Genomic DNA, 20,307 nt, shown 5'->3' with positions numbered 1-20,307 from the left:
GTTGGAGCTGCCCATCTCAGGCAGTGCACTGTCTTTTGCCGGCCCTGGGCCAGCACCTCCTCTCCTCCACCAATTCAAGCTCTTCCCATAGGTCCAGTAACCTGGAAAAAGCACCACTGAATATCCAGATTTGTATTTCCCCTGCAATGGGAGGCAAAGCACAGGGACCGTTTCCTTTCGTCATCTTTTTGTGAACTCTGGATCCCAAAAGTTCATTATCTCCTCATTCCAAATCTGAACAGCACTGCTTTATGGTAAACACAGGACAGCACTTGGTTGGCTTTTGATACCATCGACCATGGTATCTTTCTAGAGTGACTGTCTGAACTAGGTTTGGGTGGCACCTCTTTGCAGTGGTTCCAGTCCTACTTGGATGGTCGTTCCCAGAAGGTGTTGCTTGGGGAATGCTTTTCAGCCCCGTGGAACCTTCAATGTGGGGTTCTGCAGGGCTGAGTCCTATCCCCACATTGTTTAACATCTACATGAAACAACTGGGTGCGGTTATCCGGAGATTCGGAGTACGTTGTCAGCTGTATGCTGATGACACTCAGCTCTAAATCTCCTTTACATCTGCAGGTTAGGCAGCAGAAGTGCTGGACCACTGCCTTGCCTCGATAATGAGAGCCAACAAACTGAAACTCAATCCAAATGAGGCACTGTTAGGGGGTGGTTACCTAGACAGGATGGGTGGGAGATCGCCTGCTCTTGATGGGGTTACACTTCCTCTGAAGGAGCAGATTCATAGCTTGGGGGTACTCCTGGATCTTCTGCTGTTGCTCAAGGCTCAGGCGGCCTCCGTGGCCTGGTGTGCCTTCCATCAGCTTGGGCTGGTGGCCCAGCTATCCCCCTACCTGGACAGGGATAGCCTAACTACTGTTGTCTATGCTCTGGTAACCTCAAGGTTAGATTACTGCAATGCGTTATACGTAGGGCTGCCTCTGAAGATGGTTTGGAAACTTCAACTAGTGTGGAATTCAGCTGCCAGGTTGCTCACTGGAGCAAGACGGTTTGAGCATATTACACCGATCTTGGTCCGACTGCACTGGCTACCGATTAGTTTTTGGACCTAGTTTAAAGTGCTGGTTTTGACCTATAAAGCCTGAAATGGCTCAGGACTGCAATACCTCAAGGACTGCCTCTTTCTATATGAACCTACCCGAACCCTGAGATGATCTTCTGAGGCCCTTCTCATGTGCCTCCTTCCTTGAGAGGTCCAGAGGGTGGCAACACAAGAACGGGCCTTCTCTGCAGTGGCTCCCCATCTGTGGAATGCTCTCCCCAGAGAAGTTCACCTGGCACCTTCATTTTACACCTTTACGCACCAGGCAAATATGTTCCTTTATAACCAGGCCTTTGGGTGATTTGATTGACATCCAATGCCCTTTAAAAATGTGGGGTTTGGGGGGAGGGGGGTTATTGGGTTGCTGTTTTAATTTTGATTATATATATTGTGGTTTTATATTTTTTTTTTGTTTTGTGAACCACCCTGAGACCTTCAGGTATATGGCGGTATATAAATCCAATAAATTAATAATAAATAAATAAATAAATAAATAAATTTATCATTATTATTATTATTACATACATTTTCAGTTTCTTCCCTTGCGATTATTAAAATGTCGCAAATGTTGGTGCCCCAGGCAAACAAATGAGTGGAAAAGTTACTGTGTCACAATAGCCAGAGAATAGGAGCAATTGGTAGGATTATAATTAAAGTTTCTTCCTCCCTTACCCAGCTGCATCACCCATCTCCCACTGCATCACCTATAAATTTGCATGCTTGTGCAAGAGCTCTTCAGTTACTACAAAAGAAAAAAACTGGTGCAACAAGATCTGCCCTGCCCCATCATACAATTAAGTATGTAGATTGCTACACACTTGCTGAAAGAGGAGTGCTGCTTATTTATCGTACTGATGATGTCATTTGCCATGTCATATACATGTTGGATAGAGCTGGTAGGTAAGAAGATATAATCATGAGCCTATCCTCTGCTACACTCACTACTTTTTTTGCAGCAAACTGCAAACACAGTGAAGAGCTGGCAAACTAATGTTACTACTAAAGTTTTCCAACTGTAATATCTAATTCCAGTTTGGGGACAAAATAGAATTAGTGGCAACCACAATTTGTCCAGTTCAGATACAATATCAAATTATGGTTTTTGGTGCAATGCAGGAATATGTGGAAGGCGAATATGCAAAAGATTCATATAGTTCAGCCTTAATGTCTAAATAATTTTCTTCCTTTAAAAAAAAGATTTTTTCAACCATCTTATAAAACTACATGGATTGTATTGAAAGAAAGCGTCTTCTATTTTTTTGGCTGGCAGAGTTTAGCAAATTGATTGCTAAAGAATGGATATTTGGAAATATCTGTTCCATTTGGGGGCACTCAAAGCACCTGAGGTTTGGAAAGATGAGGGCAGAATTTTGCAGGTCTGTCATTCTCCTTTCTCTTTTTGGCTTGGCTGCTAATAAGTTTAAGTGTTGAAACAAAGGCACTATTAACTTTAACCTACAGCCAGCAATAACAATTGCCTTATCCCAAGAGTATCCCTTTGCTGATCCCATCAGTGGTTGGATAGCCAAGTGTGCTTAGTTAAGAGCTCATTCTCAAATACATAATACAGTGGTAACTCGGGTTACGAATGTAATTTGTTCCGGAAGTCCGTTCTTAACCCGAAATCGTTCTTAACCTGAGGAACGCTTTTGCTAAGGGGGCCACCCACTGCCTCCATGCCACCAGCACTCAATTTCTGTTCTCATCCTGGGGCAAAGTTCTCAACCCGAGGTACTACTTCCGGGTTAGCAGAGTTTGTAACCCAAAGTGTTTGTAACCTGAGGTACCACTGTAACAGAGAAATGGAATTGTAACCAATCTAGAATTTTGTTCTTAGGAAGTGTTTGCCTATTGATGCAAGACAATGGTTATAATCTATATTGTGCTATGAATTTAGATATGATGGGACTGTGCTGCTGTTGTCAGCACTTTCACATAGCTGGTGTCACTGTGTTATGATGAAAGATGTGCCATCTGTGCCCAACAACTCTTTGTCCTACATTTAGTTAGACTATATAGATACGACCTTGAAGGTGGTATCAGTTTTGGTGGTCTAGGTAGAAAATGCAGATTCCATGAAATGAACAATGGTCTGACTTTAGGAACACTCTCTTTTTCAAATAATTTTTGTTAAAGGTTTTCTTGGTTTACAAAAGTACATGCACTATCTCTTATTTCAGATTGTGAAGTCTTTTCTACAGATCAGTTACATTTGATATGAGACATTAGTGTGGGACACAGTATAGGGTTGGGGGAGAAGAGAGAGGAGAAAGGGGTGGGAAACCTACGCTCTTTTATATAGTGTGCATGTGGGTTTTTTGACAGCATCAACTGGGTAGGCTTTCTGCATGGTGGTTTGTCTTGTTCAACTGATCTCTTTAATTCTGAAGAAATTGGGCCATTTCATATGTCAAAGCTTAAGTGGCCCATCAAAGTATATATCAAAACCTGTGGCTGTGACACCTGTGTTTTTGCAAAGGTGTACTTTGTAGGTAGACCCATCAGGGAGCTCTGATTGGTTGCAGTTCCCTATTTGAATGTTGACTTGATTGCCTCTGCATAGTGTGAGAGAAGGGCCTATGATAGGGGTCACCAACCTAAGGCCCATGGGGGGTCATTTAGCTGGCCCATGGACCCCTGCTGCCCACTTGGGGACCCCCGCCACCCGCTCAGTCGGCTCCCATGCACCGCACTAAACCATCGCAGAGCAGGGACCGCCTTCTGCAATGGCTTCCCATTGGCTGCAGGAAGCTCCTGCAGCCAATGGGAAGCTGCGCATGCCTCCTCCGTGCTGGAAATAGCATTTGCACATGCGCACGCACGCACTCCGGCCCACCGCGGCGTCTGCGGGATCGTGAACCAGCCCAGGCCACAAAACTTTGCCGACCCCTGGCCTATGACTTTGCTGCCTTTACACAAACTATTACATGATCTACATTAAAGCAAACTTAAACCTTGCTTTGAGAACATGTTTGAACATGCGCAAGATTAAACCAGAAAAAAAATGCTGAACAAGTCAATAAGACATCTGGAAAAGGTTTACCTGAGCAATCATGTAAATGAATAAACACAGTGTCTCATGGCACTCCTCTGAAAATGAATGTATGTGGCAGAGATAGATTTCCCAAACCAGATGCCAACTAGGTCATAGAAAAATGCACAAAAACATTCTGAAAATAAATGTTTCAAACATGCACTTAACTGGAAAGGTTAACTGTTGGAAATTACACCCATCTAATCAAGCACAGTACCCCAAACTGTCAGTTGTGGCAACTCATTGTGCATTTTTGCATGGAGGTCCTTGAAACGTATAATATATAATCAAGAGGTTTTCTGCAGTTAAAAAACTACTGTTGTCTAAATCTCAAAATCCCACTGCTAAGACATTTTGTACAACAACAAAAATTATTAAAGCCATTATCTGGAGCTGACTTTTGACTGATAGCACAAAATAGGAGAGTCAGAGAAGAACAATGTCTATTCTAGGAGTACAAACCATTTGCTATTACATACTAGAATACAAATCCCTATATGTTTTAATACATGATATTATCTCATACACTCAAAGTGTGGCCTTCAGGTCATGCTTTCAGGATAACCTTAAAGCTGTTTGACTGATTTTTGGAATAATTTTATGTTCATTACAGCAAACACATGGCGGAAAATAAGAGAAATTTTATTTCTCATGTTAAACACAGATGCATCTTTCATATGTCAAATATTCAAGGCATAAAAATGATTTTCCTGCACATTTGTTTGCAGAAGTTATGCATGAAAACCTAAGAGGGTAAGTGGAGCTTTTCTGGCCACATTAGTCCAAAATCCTGTATCCCACATTGGCCAATCAGTTGTTTTTTGGAACCCCACACTAGACATGAAGGCAGCAGCACTCCCTGCTGCTGCCACCCAGCAATGGGCATTCAGTGACTTTGTAGTTAAGCAGCACCGACAGAATTTGTCTAATCCTCTTTCAAAGACACCTAAACTCATGGTTATCTCTGCATCTTGCAAAAGTCTAGTACCCAGTGCTATTTTTCTAGAAAAAGAGGTGCCAGAACTCACCATGAACACCTCTTTCACTCTCTTAGAATGGCAATGGTACCCACCTGAGAGGTGCCGGAACTGAGTTCCGGCAAGTTCCAGCAGGGGGAAAAAGGCCCTGCTAATACCACAGATTAATTATGCATTATGTGTGAATAAGCCATCTCTTTTCTTCATCTCGAATCTACTGCCAATCAACTATTGACACCTTCCCATGTTTTGATATTATGAGAGAGACACACACTGAACATGATTTTATAAACGTCAGTCAAACCTGAAACACATTAACCTTTCCTCATAGGAAACATGTTCCAACCCTTTTCTCATTTTGCTTGCCCTTTTCTGCATATTGCTTGATGTATATGCAATGGGCTTTGAGAAACACAATTTTTTTAATACACATCACAGAAATCTACAAACAACCTATGTCCTTTCCTTATCAGTATTATCTGTTCCCCAACAGACATACAGAAAAGCATATGCTGCCTTTTCAATGTGGGTTGAATGTGACAGCAACTCTCATTGCACTCAAAATTAATTGCTTTCATTAGAGATTAAATAGGGCCAAAGTTGGGTAGAATGTTAAGTTTCAGATCCTGTTTTGCTTTTAAATGCTTTGATAGAGCAGCGTGTGCTGTATATTGGCTTGGTAGCATTTTACTGTTTTTATTACTGCAGACTGCACAGAACTGTTGATAACAGAGCAAGCTAAAAACGCCCAGAGAGAGAAATAAATAAACATACAACATTCCTTGCGCCCTCCAGAAACATGCTGGTCACAGCCCATCTAACACAGCTACTCAGAAATATTCATAAGCATTTTGCATGTTCAGCAAACAAATGAGGGAAAGGGGCATCATTTTATCATCTCTCAGTTCTCATTTAATTCCTTTTGAGATTTCACTCCCTCCAACTTCTGGTTTCATTTGCCCAAATATTTTCTGTACTTCTGCATCCTGTGGGGTTCCTCCAAGCCTGCTGGCAAGTCCCTCTTCAGCATGGGTGGTGCCATTTTAACTAGATAAGCAACAGCTGAACATCACAAATAGAGGAAATGATTAAAAAGTTATCAAAACATTAAACAACTGTTTCTAAGTCAGTTCCTTTGGCATATATTGAAAAAAGGCTTCCATGCCCAGGAATGCTATGAAGAGCTACGTGTCTCCTGAGTTCTCCTTCTGCTAACCAAGCAGGACCTCAAAGAAATAAAATGCTACCCCTTCTGATCACACCATGCACCTTTGAAGCAGAGCAGCAGTAGGTACCTTGAGGTTCACTAGATCAAAGTTCTTAGGTAATACCTGTGCTATGTTAGTCCTGGGAGATTGCATGTCTCAGATCTTCAGGAAAAAATAAGATCTGCTCTTAGGAATGTAGGAAGCTTGATTTATCTTGAGTCACACCATCGCTCATCTAGCTCATCATTGCTCAGTTGCTCTCAAGGGTATGAGGCAGATGTTTTCCCCATCACTTGCTACCCAATCCTTCCAAATGGAGATGCCTCAGAACTTCTGCAAGCAAAAGATGTGCTCTACAATTGAGACATGGTCTAGCCTTCGAAGGCCCAGTTCACATGTTGCTTGAAACCACAATTAAGCTTAACTGTAATTTAAAGGTGAAGGTGAAGCACGCTGCTCCCCAAAGAGCAACTTGCGGCTGTTTTGCTCCTCCTTCTGTTGTACTACCAGGATCTGACCCATGGCTTGCCTTAGCAAAACATCCAAACCCAGGAACATGGTTAGTCTCTCTCCAAACAAACCACAAGCTATAACTATCATTTGTTCTTGCCTTACCACTCATTGTTTGTTTGGAGAGAGACAAGCCTTGATTTGGATATAATGCTAAGACAAACCATAGCTTGGTTTCTGGTAGCATGGTGGCAGCAGGAGAGCAGCGTAGTGCTACAATTCTTCCCTATACACCAGCATGTGGCATGTTGATCTTTGAACCATTGTTGAACCAAACTATTGTTTAAAGTGAACTGCTTATGTAATTTAAGTTCATCTGAAGAATGTGTGTGTGTGCAGACAGAACAACTTGAGTGCTGAGAATGAGTTTATTTTTAGTGGATTTTATTAATTTGCTTGTTTTCTCATTATCAGACCACACCTGGAGTAATGTGTCCAGTTTTGGGTGCCACAATTGAAGGAGGATATTGACAAGCTGGAACATGTGCAGAGGAGGGCAACTAAGATGATCAAGGGTCTGGAAACCAAGCCATATTAAGAATGGTTGAGGGGGTTGGGTATGTTTAAGCAAGGAAAAGAGGAGCCTGAGATGACCTATGATAGCCATCTTCAAATATCTAAAGAGCTGTCACATGGAGAATGGAGCAAGCTCATTTTCTCTTGCCCCGGAGGCTAGAACCTGAACCAATGGCTTCAAGTTTCAAGAAAGGAGAATATTAATTAAAAATTTAGGACTGTATCTTTCATCCTGCTCCAAACTACTGTACCTAGAAGTCAATCACAGTGGTTTCAATGGAGTTAACTTCCAATAAGTATGCTTGAGATTCCACCTAAATCCCAATGTGGCTTTGTGCCCTGGTATTATTTCTTAGTGTTTTAACTCTAATTAATGCCACTAAATACAAATTAATTACCTTGGTTTTAAACCCAGGGGGATTAGACTACAAAACCTCTTATGGAGACAAGTCAACAGAGGTGCACAAAGTTTCCCAAATCCCCTTCAGTATGGAGTATATCTATAATCAAGAGGGGTCACAAGTATTTTAAAGGCCATTTTGGGCTATATGTCTCCACCCATCCTTATTTTTAATGAAAGCTGTGTTTAGTCTACCAGACATGTGGTAGATTTCTCAACTCCTCAGTGTTACCTTCTGACAAACACATCCGATTTCAATCTTGTCTTTCAGGTCTGAAAAGCCGAAGCTGTGGAGAACTCATTTGGAAACCTAAACAGAACGCAATTACTGCAAAGTGCTCTTACGTTTAACCAGTGTGTGTGTGTGTGTGTGTGTGCGCGCGCGTGTGTGCATGTGTGTGTGTGTGTGTCACAATTGTGTGACAATTTTCTCTTACCTCCAATGATATGGATTTAAAATTTTATTTTGAAGTATAGTGTCAGGACATATAGCTATTCATTTTGTAATCAAAATGACAAGCTAGGTAACAGCTCTCGCTCCCACCAGCCATTACTTTAAAGGAAGATTCATACGAGTTGACAATGGGGAATTAAGTATTGATTGCAGAATTATAATTCCAGCTAAAAACCCATCCGTAGCGGGTGAGGGAGGGGAGTTTAAGGGAGCAAAAGCACTTTGCTAAATCTGTACTTTTTTAGGCGCGACAGCTGCACATCAAATCGTTTTTTCAGAAACTTCACACAGTATGGGCATACTATTGTTACTAATTTTATATTGATTTTATATGTACACAGGTGCTGTGGTTTTCTCACTGCTTTGAATCCTAGGATCCGAAGCTGGTAAGGATTATGATGATTTTTTGAGGGAAAGAGATCTAGCCCTTATCAGAACTGCAGTCTGCAGGGCTTCTGTGGTGAAACGGAATGGCTACTAAACCAGTGAGTAAAGCAGAAAGGCTCTGTGTTCCTCTTTCCATTGATAATTAGCACTTCAAAAAGAGGGAAACAGTAAACAGTAGAGCAGAAAAGGAAGGAAAGAGTCACACACACAGAGAGAGAGAGAGAGAGAGAGAGAGAGAGAGAGAGAGAGAGAGAGAGAGAATGAGAGAGAGAATGAGAGAGAGAGAGAGAGCGCAATAAATTGTTCCTTTTTTGTTTTCCATAATCACCACTATTCTCAAAATGTGTATTTACCAATTCAGTGGTTTGTAAAACTTTGCCAGAGTTTTGTTTCAGGGAGGAAGGATGTCAAATAAACTGCTCATTGGAACATTTGCTCTCTTGACAGGTGAATAAAATGCAAGAAAAAGGTGGTACCAAGCTGAATGCAAGGAGCTGGTCTGGTATTCTTCCCTCAGTGGCAAAAGCTGAATTGTATTTTCCCTTCAACTCTCTAGGAGGTCTTGCTCAGCTATAGTGAACACTTAATATTAAAATGAAACTGCTGTGTGGGTGCCCCCAAAACAACTCCTAGATATTAATTGCATGTGCATATTGACACTAATTATTTCCAAAGCACTAAAAGGCTGTCCCAATTAAAGAAAAGCAACTCCCACGTTTAAGCTCCAATTTAAATAAGTGATGCTAAGAAGGGGGGGGGGGAGTCATACTACTAAGCTTCAGGAAACTAAGATTCTATTCGCTTTCTCAAAAGAAAACAAAGAACATTTCCTTCGGCTATGTCTGCATAATGAGGTCATAAACACTGGTAGACTAAAAGAATACTGGGTTCTCTGCTCCTTTTCAGTTTCGCTTTGTAAGTGAAAGACTCCAGAATCCATTTTAGAAGCCAGTTTGAGCACTAAAAAATGGATCTCCCATTTTTTCCAACCAAGAGAACATGTACACAGTATGGATAAAGCAACTTCTGATCAGCACTGAAGGACACCAAGGTAGGAAGTTAGGCTTGTAGTTCTGACAGTTTTGAGGAAGGCCGGTACTTTCAGGCACCCCTTAATTTGTTCTTTTCCCTGTAGCTTAAAGCTGTCAAGAGGAATGTGGGCATGTTCAGATTTGTAGCTTTCATTGACTTATTGATTGATTGATTGATTGATTGATTGATTTGATTTGATTTGTTTTGACTTTAAAACCATTAAAAAGATCCCAATGAAATCTACAATACCTAATCAGAACAATAAAAAATCCATTAATAAAACCATTAAAATATACATAAACCAATTACATTTAAAAATTACCACCTATCAAATTTAATTAGCACAATACAGGCAGCATAATAATGGTCTTGGGTACCTCAGTCTGTCAAAGGACCCAAGTGAAAGTAATGTCTTCAAATGCTACCAAAAACTCAATAATGAGGATGGCAACTGGATCTCTATGGGGAGGTAATTCCGCTGATGTTGTGTCCCATATCACTGCACAGTGGGCTGTGATGGTCAGAAGTAGCATCATAAGGGCTTCCCCCAACAGACCTTAACAACTGATAATGAGAAACATACTCAAGCATTTGGGACCAAACTCATTCAGCATTATATGTATTAATTCCAAAATTCTTGATTGGCCCCAGTAGCATATATTGGTAAACAGTTGTTATGTGGTCCCAGTTAAATATGCCACCACAACTCCAGCAGCCATAATCTGCATTAGCTGCAGCTTCCAGACTGTCTATAAGAGCACATTATGGTTGACTAATTGCAAAGTTACCAGAACACTGGTTCTTCTAGTAAGTCTATCTTGATCCAGGAACAGCTGTACTTGGTGTACCAGCCGGAGGTGGAAATAAGACACTTCTTGCCACTGCTGCCATCTACGGTATGTCTCCAATGCCAGTGTTAAATTGAAGAGCACCTCTCTTCCCCACAAGCGAAGGAGCTGCTCTTTCAGGAAGAAAAGTTCTATCTAGAACCAACTGTCTCTCCATTTCCTGAACACAAAAGCTGTCCATCAACACCTCCATCATGTCAGGATTCAGTGCCAATTTACTGGCTCTCATCCAGCCCATTACTGCCTCCTGACACTGCCCTTTCCCCTCAAGGAACCTAGATGCTAAAACAGCATAGAGACAAGACAGAGCCCTGTGCTCATAGGACAGAGCAAAATACATAGAACAATTGCCCAGTGGCTGAGCAGCAGCACCCAAATGATGCTCTTTCAAAACAGCACTGCAGCACTGGAACAGAAACACTACACCGCTGTTCCTCACCATATCATTGTATCTCCAACTCCCAACCTGCAGAGCTACTTCAGGAGGACATCATGGTTGATGGTATCAAAGGCTGCAGCGTGATCAAGAAGAATCAACAGGCTCGCTCTCCTTTTCTGTCTCTCTACCAATACAGGTTATCACCCAGCGTGGTCAAAGCTGATTTAGCGCTGAAACCAGGCCTGAATCCAGATTGAAATGGGTCAAGATAATTCCTTTCATTCCAAACAAATCTGAAATTGTCCAGCTACTGCCCTGTCCACCACCTTGCCTGAAAAGGGGGTATTAGCAGAACCTTTGGGTCAGTCAACTGATTTCAATGGGTTTATTTTCAAGTATGGCTTAGTTTGATAGCGTAGAGATGCAGGTGGTGCTGTGGTTTAAACCACTGAGCCTCTTGGGCTTGCCAGTTGGAAGGTCTGCAGTTCGAATCCGCGTGACGGAGTGAGCTCCTGTTGCTCTGTCCCAGCTTCTGCCAACCTAGCAGTTCGAAAGCACGCCAGCGTTAGATAAATAGGTACCATTGCGGCAGGAAGGTAAGCGGTGCTTCCATGTGCTCTGGCACTCGTCGCAGTCCTCTGTGCACCAGTAGCAGTTTAGTCATGCTGGTCACATGACCTGGAAAGCTGTCTGTGGACAAACGCCGGCTCCCTCACCCTAAAAAGCGAGATGAGCGGCCACACTCCAGATTCGCCTTTGGATGAACAACTGCGAGGTTCTTTACCTTTGCCTCTCTAGTTGGATATCACCAACAGCTTTAATTTGTGCTCAGCAGCCTTGACAGAACTGTGAAGAACGTCTATATTGATGTTGCATAAGCACCCCTACTAAAAGGCTGATGCTTTTTGGGGTTTTTTGTTTTTAATATAGAGCTTCTGCTGTGGGAAAACAGCATCATCTGTTTCAGAATGTCATTTTTATATTTAGAAACAGCACATCTTCATGGATCAAACGCAAGCAGCTAATCCAGATACCCGCCTCCAGTTACCTCCTACAAGTTAGTGCCAACTGATGCATTCTTTTTCTTCCCCTCTCTCCCCCTCCCCATCCATTCAGGCTTCTCCTTGCCATCCAGTGGGCATTTTTCGCTGATGTGTTATTTATCCCAACACCTACACTTGTAGAAGCTGTTCATCTGACCAGCTCACACTGTCAGATCTAATTGCACTTAAGAATGGTGCATTGCCCAAACTTAACTCAGCATCAGGATGCAAGTCAGATGGTTTATCGCCCCTATCCAATCCCTACGTGAAGTGTTTTTCTTTTTCCGGGTCACAAGATAAGAGTCTGCATTCTCTGCTACATATGTACTAAAATGGAACATAAAATAAAATCAGAGTAGTCACTGAAGCATGCTGTCTAGCGCTAGTCTTGACCTATTTGTTCAGGCTTCTTTCTGGGATTGTTCAATTTCATCCGCTAGCTACATTTCACAACAGATAGCTACAAAAGGCAAATACCAAAAACCAAGAAACGCTATAACTAACCTCATTTGAGCAATTACTTCTTAGAAGATGAATGCCGTAAAGACTATTAATTACAAATATATGTCAAGAGGAAGAGTTGCACATTGAATATACTGTATACAGGATAAATTTCATAGTTTCCTTTTGACCTGACTCATACTCTTACTTAGGTTGAGAGCAGACCGGTACAACATGCAGAATATGCCATCTCTAGAACTTACAGTAGCTACAAAATAATAAAGAAAATAGCAAACGTTTAAACTTGGTCAAGTCAAGAAATTTCTGTTTGGGACAATGTTAAGCCTATGGTTGGCATGATTGTATATTTATGAAAATATACATTTTATGTCATTGGATGTCCATATAAAGGGGGATAAGAAAGGTATGGTTCTTTCTTTATTAGCCCCAACATTTCCCGCCTTGGTTTGTCAGCTATTATTTGCAGAACTATTTGACAGAGGAAGTTGGCTTATATTTGTCTATTCATGCATGTTGTATTTATACCATACAACGAAAAGGCACTTACATCCCTAGAAAACATGGAGGTGTGGTCCCAGTTAATAGGTAAAAAGATTTTGGAGTAATAGTTTGGTTGGAGAAAAGGTACTGCTTTATCCCTAGAAGGCTGACTTGGTGGCTGTGCGTGAAACTGGCACATCAGTTAAAGCTGCTAGCTTCAGGACATGCTTCGTAGCCTATCTCAAAGCCACTCATATCATCTGAGCTAAAAGAACACCTCCATGCAAGGTCTTGGCAACTGCTTAAGGCCTGAGTAAAAAACAACATCATGCAAATTTAAGACCAGAGTCTCATATCACTGCTACAGCTGGTCACAGGAAACTGACAAGGGGAAAGAGGAACTTGAGTATATCAAATCAGGGAGGAAATGATGGAATAGAGAAATCGGGCAGCAGAATAAGGCATTTTAGAATTTCTTGATAGCGATAACCAGTATGGCCAGGGAGATGATCTGGGAGATAAAGCTGATGGCACTTTATGCATGCTGATAAATGATGGAAATTCCCACCCTTTGCACTAGGAGTGGAGACATGCCACAGCCAGCACCATGCAAGTGCAGAGTTGCTGAATGGACAGCTGCCCCAGACACGAATTCTACACAAACTCCATTACCAAGCAGCAGCTACTGGCAATTCTGCCTACAAACCATCTCACCAGTGCCACTGGTGATAACAAAACAGCTCTCACCTTCAATTTATATGTCAATTAACTGTGATGAATGGTTGTGGTATTCTTGTTATTTTTTATGCACTAAGAATGAAACATATTTAATAAAAAGTAATAGAAGAAGAAGAAGAAGAAGAAGAAGAAGAAGAAGAAGAAGAAGAGGAGGAGGAGTTTGGATTTGATATCCCGCCTTTCACTCCCCTTCAGGAGTCTCAAAGCGGCTAACATTCTCCTTTCCCTTCCTCCCCCACAACAAACACTCTGTGAGGTGAGTGGGGCTGAGAGACTTCACAGAAGTGTGACTGGCCCAAGGTCACCCAGCAGCTGCATGTGGAGGAGCGGAGACGCGAACCCGGTTCCCCAGATTACGTGACTACCGCTCTTAACCACTACACCACACTGGCTCAGGAAATGTTAATGTTAAAATGTTAAAAGTAGCATTGTTTCAAAGCCTACAGAGCCACCATCTTTCTTTTTGACTGGACAAAGTAGTAGTTTTCTCCTTTTCTCCGCAGCTGCAGTGGGCAGCAGGCTGGGCAGCTTCCTCCCAGCGCGGAGCCCGCCGCCCACTGCAGCCATACCCAGCATATAAGACGACCCCCGACTTTTTAACCTCTTTTCCGGGGTTAAAAAGTCGTCTTATATGCCAGAATCTACGGTACGTTGCTGCTAACAATTAAGCCACTGATAACTAAGATGATATTTGCATATATGATCTGTTACCACCCAAATGTTTTGTTATGTGAATATTTTGTCATGAAAATATGACTCTCATGAACCATGGTAGTTCTATAGTCTAATAACTGCAATCTGATTCTTAGGCAAGTCCCCTTACCAACAACTCCAATACTAAGAGTGTATATTGTTGTTGTTGTTAGAATAGGTTGTATATAGATAAATCACCTAGGAATCAAGTTCTACTTAATCATCAGGAAAGTATTGGTTCTGTCCATGGCTGCATTGACTCTTCATTACAAATCAAGGATCTGAATGGAACATAGCTAGCAAACGATTTCAATTTTTAAAAACCCAGCAGATTTATAGCAGTGAACACCACAGGTTGTCAAGTTTGAAATAAGATATGGGTCTTTTACCTGAGTTGTTTTTGCTCGTCTGCCATGCATACTGTTGCTATGGCTCATTTTTGGGTGAGTGATTCCTTCTGAGAGGCAATGAGATTTCCTGCAGGGGAGCGTGTTGTAATTACTGTAAGAAGGAACATTCTCTGTTGTGGCTGGTGACATTTTGTGGTTCTCCATATCTGGAATATGAGACATTAAATTCCGACAGTACCCTCCTAGCGTATTTCGTGGACCCCCATTGATTGCAGCATTTGAGTTTTTTGGAGTATACAAGTCACTCATGGAATTGGCGCGCTGGCAGGTGACCAATGGCTGGCGACTGCTGCCCGCCTCTCTCCCTCGAGTCTCCTCACTTTCCTTCTCCTCAGTAGAGCCTAGGATTTCTTCGTTGCTTGTCAAATGTTCTTGACTGAGATCAGAGAGTGAAAATTCCAAACTGTCCTCGCGCCATATATCCGCAGATTTTGAACGTTTCTTCTTGAAACTTATAGGCTCCAAGAAATTGGTCCCATTTGTTGAATACGAATGTTGCCTGCTACCCCCTTCAGCCAGATATGTTGATTCATCTCCATAAAGTCTACCGCTTTCTGAATTTGGCATACTCTGTACTGAGGCTGCCATGAGGACTGTGCTGCTATCCACGCTGGGAGTAACTGAAGAATCAGTGTGGTAAGAAACTGGCCTTAAGCCCATATCCATCCTGTCTACCCAGATTGGGCTTCCAAAATCCTCCAAGTTGGCTTCTTGGGTAAAGGGCTCCAGGCCATTCTCTGCTAATGACTGAGGAATACTAGGAGTACTGCTAGATCGTGTGCTTACTTCTGAATTCCTGTGAATAATTTTTCCTGAGGAAGCATGTCTGGTCCGGCGAGATGTTTTGTTCGAAAGGCGAAGGGAACGTGATGTATGTTTTCTTCCCAAGCTGGCATGTTTCTCTCCATAAAATTGATGTTCTACATTTTGGCTCTCTGCATTTCCCATGGTTTAAGGGTCTGAAAGAACAAGAAACATGAATGTGTTACAAATGCAACCTATATTCTCCAAACGTAAAGCGTCCCCTCCCCTTTTTGTGTTAATAAAAGATTAGTTTAACCTGCCAGTGTTCCTGACAGACCCACTCATTATCCTATATATCAAGCAGCTGCTCTGTATGGATCTGACAAAACATGCCCAAGTCTCACAATGCCATGAGGTAATAAACAATACATATGCCATTACTTCCAAATTCATATGTTGATCTATGAAATATAACCTGAATAAAAAGCAACGCAGGCTTCACTGAAATAAAATCAAAAGGTAGGCAAGGGGTTGAATTAACCAATTATTTTCCCCACACCCCACAACAATACAAAATGCTTTTCTGTGACCCATGACTTTGTTTAACCCTCAGTCTGAAACTGAAATGGTTTACGCGAGGTGTTTCTGACTGTGAGTGGGTATGTATATACATATATCTTTTTTGTGCTCTCATACACAATTCAACAAATACCTGCCCTCTGTATTATGGCATGTGCTCATATATCAGTGTCTGCTGAAAACTTATTCTCCCAAGACTCAATTGGTAATTAATCCAACTGTTCTTATTATTTTATTGCTTTTATTATCATCACTGTATAGGTGTTAAGTTCCACTGCAATTTTTGCACTGTGCTGTAAACTTCTTTCAGATTTTTAGAAGAAAACAAGTATTAAAATATTTTTAAATACAATAAAATATAACAAAATTAATAGGAGTGCTGACTATAATAATCCAATGGAATTTAAGAGTCAACGTTGCTCTTTTTCAAGTTTTATATTTTATATCTCAGCAATGTGTCAAACCGGTTACCAATGAACACACTTGAACACAGTGGAATTTTTATTTTAAAAATTTGGACTTATGAGTTAAGAATGTATTCACAAGCCACTCAGGGCAGTGAGAATGGCAAAATTAGAAATCATGTTTCCCTAAAACAGGATGCATACATGTTGCAGTGCTAATGGGAGATCAGGATAAACCAAATTACTACTCCTCAGGGGGTCAAACCAAACCTGAATGAAAATCCCAGAAAGAAACTTGATATTTTCTGGACAGAACCCTGAACCATTATCCAAAAGCCCCTCTTGAACATGACCTGGAACCACAACTCTCATCACCACCAAAAATCCAGACAAACTGGGCTACTTATTCTGGAATAAGAGCTCAGCCAAAAAAAAACCCTCTGGTGTGGAAATCTTAAAAGCTCCACCCGAAGCAGAATGGCTCAGAATAAGTCAAAGAAGAAAACAAAATGTCCCAAAGCGTTAGTGTTTCAGATTGCTCAAGGCTCTGGAATCTGCAGACACCTCCATGCAAATAGATTAAATGAATGAAGGCTTCCTTGCCTCAGTCACACACTAATGAATGGACAGCAGGTCAAGGGCTGGATCCAAAGGGGAGCTCACATTCCAAGATGGTGGATGGCATGAAGCGATAGAGGTAGAATTCAAACTGTTTGGAATAACAAAAAGGAGGAAAAAACAGGGCTGTGTGTATCCCACAATTCTACAGGAATGCCGAAAAACCAGCAAATGTGATATTCTTAAAAATGCTTTCTAGTTTTAAAATGGTAGTTTGTAGCCTCATAGTTCTGGTGATTGTGGGCAATAGCTGATGAAACCTCAGAAGCCAGAGAATTTGCTAAACATTCTTCAGTTGTTTGAGAGAAGGATGTTATACAGCTCCTGCCCTTCCCACAGACAAACACAAGCAGATTATGCCTAAAGATAGATGCAGAAGCAGAAAGAGCTGCAATTGCTTCTCTTTTTTATATTAAAATCCATTTTTAGCACACCAGTGAATCGCATGGTAGTATGTCATTCTTGCCTCTCCCTGATACCACCTTGCCCAGCTGGGAAAGGAAGTGTCCTGCACTTGGGTGCCAGAGATGGCTTCCATCTCAGCATCCTGACTTTCAAGGCACTTTGTTCCTCAGACGGAAGAGGAGAAAGCCAACAGTAGCAACCAGGCAGCTGAGCAAATGTACTGCATAAGGACAAGAATGATATGTCAACTGTTCAATTTACTAGTACACTGGAGACAGGTGTTAATACCAAACGAGGGCTGACAGCTCCATGAAAGTTGTTTCTATACTACATCTGTCTTTAGTCTCAAATATGCAAAATAGTACACCCTACCTATGCAAAATACAAATTCATTTAAAGTTAGTTTAATTTGTTACATGACTTATACAAGTTTCCTCGTCACTGAATACTGGTTACCCTTGGTGCAAAATTCTCTCTTAACAGTGTGAAACACACAGTACACACACACAAGATACTCAAATGTCATCCGCAATTGTCAGTAGGACATTTCAAGAATTAAATGTTCTACCTACATAGCGAGGCTCCACTGCCATTCTTTTGGAGAAGGGCTTACAAATTTGACAACAGAGCAGCTCCACCATTCTCTCCACCATTTTCCATTTTTGTTTAAAATTCTATCTCCCCCAACAGTGGAAAGGGCAGCAGAAATCCATCCATTTATCACTCTTCGATCATCCTAAGTAGAAGCACAACACAGTACTTAAGAATGTTCAAGGGGCAACTAATCTCTTTCAGGCAACCTTAAGAGTGTAGTCTTAACTGCAATTAGGAGACTTTCAGAACAATCCTATACTTATTTACTCAGAAGTAAATCTCGATGTGTTCAACTGGCCTTGCTCCAAGGCAAGTGTGCTTAGTCTCAACATGTTCTGCTGTGTATTAGAAAGGATACAAAGAGGTTTTACAGTGAAGGTTTGCAACTAACAACTAAAAGGTATCAAACCAAAGCAGCCAAATTCACCTTACATTCTTTAGAGCTGGCAAAATCTAAGTTCTAATGGATCATTCTCGAAAATTATGAGATCACTATTTTGTGCCAGATGAAGAAGGAGCATGAGACTCCACTACTGAGAAAGGAGCTGCTAATTTTAGACCAACTTGCTATACAGAAACTCAGTCCCTAAACACGCAGCAACTTGCCCAATAAATAAAGCAACTGCATGCATTTTGCCAGTTCAGCACATGCAATGAACCCAACACAGAACATAAATAATGCACAAAATCATAAAAAAATTAAAAAGCTTCCCCCCCAAAAAGAACCCAAGAGTAATCTCTATTGAGCAAGAAATAAAAGCAGCTAGGAGAAAAGTGCTTTCCCTCAAAGAGCATTCATTTGCTACCACAAAATTCAGTAGCTGTGATAATGGTTCTCTTAATACCATCATCTTTGGGAATACAAATACAGGTGTTCGTGGGAAAGTTTTAGCAAGAAATAGGTCGTGATAAAAGGCATCTGTTGAGTAGTACTCTGACGTAAGCAGACCATCCTTAATACGTTGGACATGATGCAAGTTGAGGGTTTTAACTTGTCCTGGATTATGTTCAAAGAATGACAGGCATTACACAAGACTTTTAACTCACCACCCAAGTTAACAAAAATGTAAATCCTACTTTTTAAATGAGACTTTTAGGCATATTTGAAGGGTTGAAATACAGGTTGGATACCAACAGACTGCAGCAATCATCTGAGGGCAGAGGGCCTTCTTGGCAGTAGCACCCTCCTCATGATACACCCTCCCATCAGATGTTAAGGAAATGAACATTAAGAAAACATCTGAAGCCAGCCCTGTATCAGGTTTTTAAAGTTTGAGGTTTGACTATGTTTTTATATGTATTATAAGCTTCCCAAAGTATAAATAATATATAGCAACAGCAGCAGCAGCAACAGGAACAACAGCAGCAACAACAACAACCAACAACAACAACAACAACAACAACAACAACAACAACAACAACGTGGCATAATGGCTAAAATGCTAACTTAATATATGAGCTTTTAAGTCAACCTGCCTGGTCCTAATGCCCTCCCTCCTTGGGCTCCCACTAAACTGCAGTCATTACTGCATTAGCGGTGCGGGAGGGAGCACAACCGACAACCAGACCCTCTTTTTGTGCTTTAATAGGACAGACCCTTCTTTGCCTTGTTTTGAGTGGCCAGTATTACATATTTCTTTTAGCTGCCTTGAGTTTCAGTTGGAAAGAAAGGTAGGATGCAAGTATTTTATATCAATCATGAAGAAAAATGGGAGGTTCTTGAGGAAGAGAGGAAGTGGAGTCACCTCCACGGCATGGCTTGAGTGGGAGGAGATGGGGGGCTGCACGTCCACTGTGGCTGCTGCTGCTTTCCTACTGACTGAGAAAAGCTGCTCCGCCTCAGTACCAGGGGAAGGTAGTGCCACAGGGCCTTGAAGTGAAGGTGATCAGCAGACCTGTTCTCCATAGGTGTGAGGGGAAGGCAGAGCCTCGCAATCGGCTGCCCTGTTTTCCCTCAACGTGAGAGAAGGTTGGAGTGTTCCGAGTCTCCCTCAGCGTGAGGGAAGGCAGCTCAGATCAGCAGTGTCAGCGGCTGAGATCATCGTGCAGTATCCTCACACGAGGAGCAATATATTGCTGTGTATTGCCGGGTCAAAATCATTATCACAGTGTGGTTTCAAAAATGATTTTGGCCTATATATTGAAAAATCACACAGCGCGAAAACAGACTATAAAATTTGCGGTATTGCCGTGCAAAAGTGACTAAGAATTAGTTGGGGGGAGGCAAGGGGTGGGACCGTGGACCCTCTGGGTGTGCTCCCAGGGGTCCCTGGATCCCTAATTGGGAACCACTGTTCTAAGGCATATGCAGGTAACTTACAGCTCTCTACAT

The 20,307-nt window shown here is 41.7% G+C and overlaps 1 protein-coding gene across 11 annotated transcripts in view; it reads right to left on the bottom strand.

The window, feature by feature from the left end:
• The window catches only part of TIAM1 (TIAM Rac1 associated GEF 1), a 188,159-nt gene that overhangs the window by 67,563 nt on the left and 100,289 nt on the right, over positions 1-20,307 (bottom strand). For 8 of the 11 annotated variants that reach the window (XM_081199515.1, XM_081199513.1, XM_081199512.1 and 5 more), the window contains one exon: positions 14,611-15,590. In XM_081199515.1, coding sequence (XP_081055641.1) covers positions 14,611-15,579 — 969 coding nt within the window. In that variant the 5' untranslated portion in view covers positions 15,580-15,590. Of the gene's footprint in view, positions 1-10,865; positions 10,979-14,610; positions 15,591-17,949; positions 18,118-20,307 lie in introns of those variants that run through there. The other 3 variants (XM_081199520.1, XM_081199518.1, XM_081199514.1) reach the window with 3 other exon arrangements.

This window comes from Podarcis bocagei, assembly GCF_964188305.1.
Source record: "Podarcis bocagei genome assembly, chromosome: 6".
In the NCBI taxonomy this organism is placed as follows: domain Eukaryota; kingdom Metazoa; phylum Chordata; class Lepidosauria; order Squamata; family Lacertidae; genus Podarcis; species Podarcis bocagei.
The sequence above is the reverse complement of the archived record's forward strand: the minus strand, read 5'-3'. Positions and strand labels throughout refer to the sequence as shown.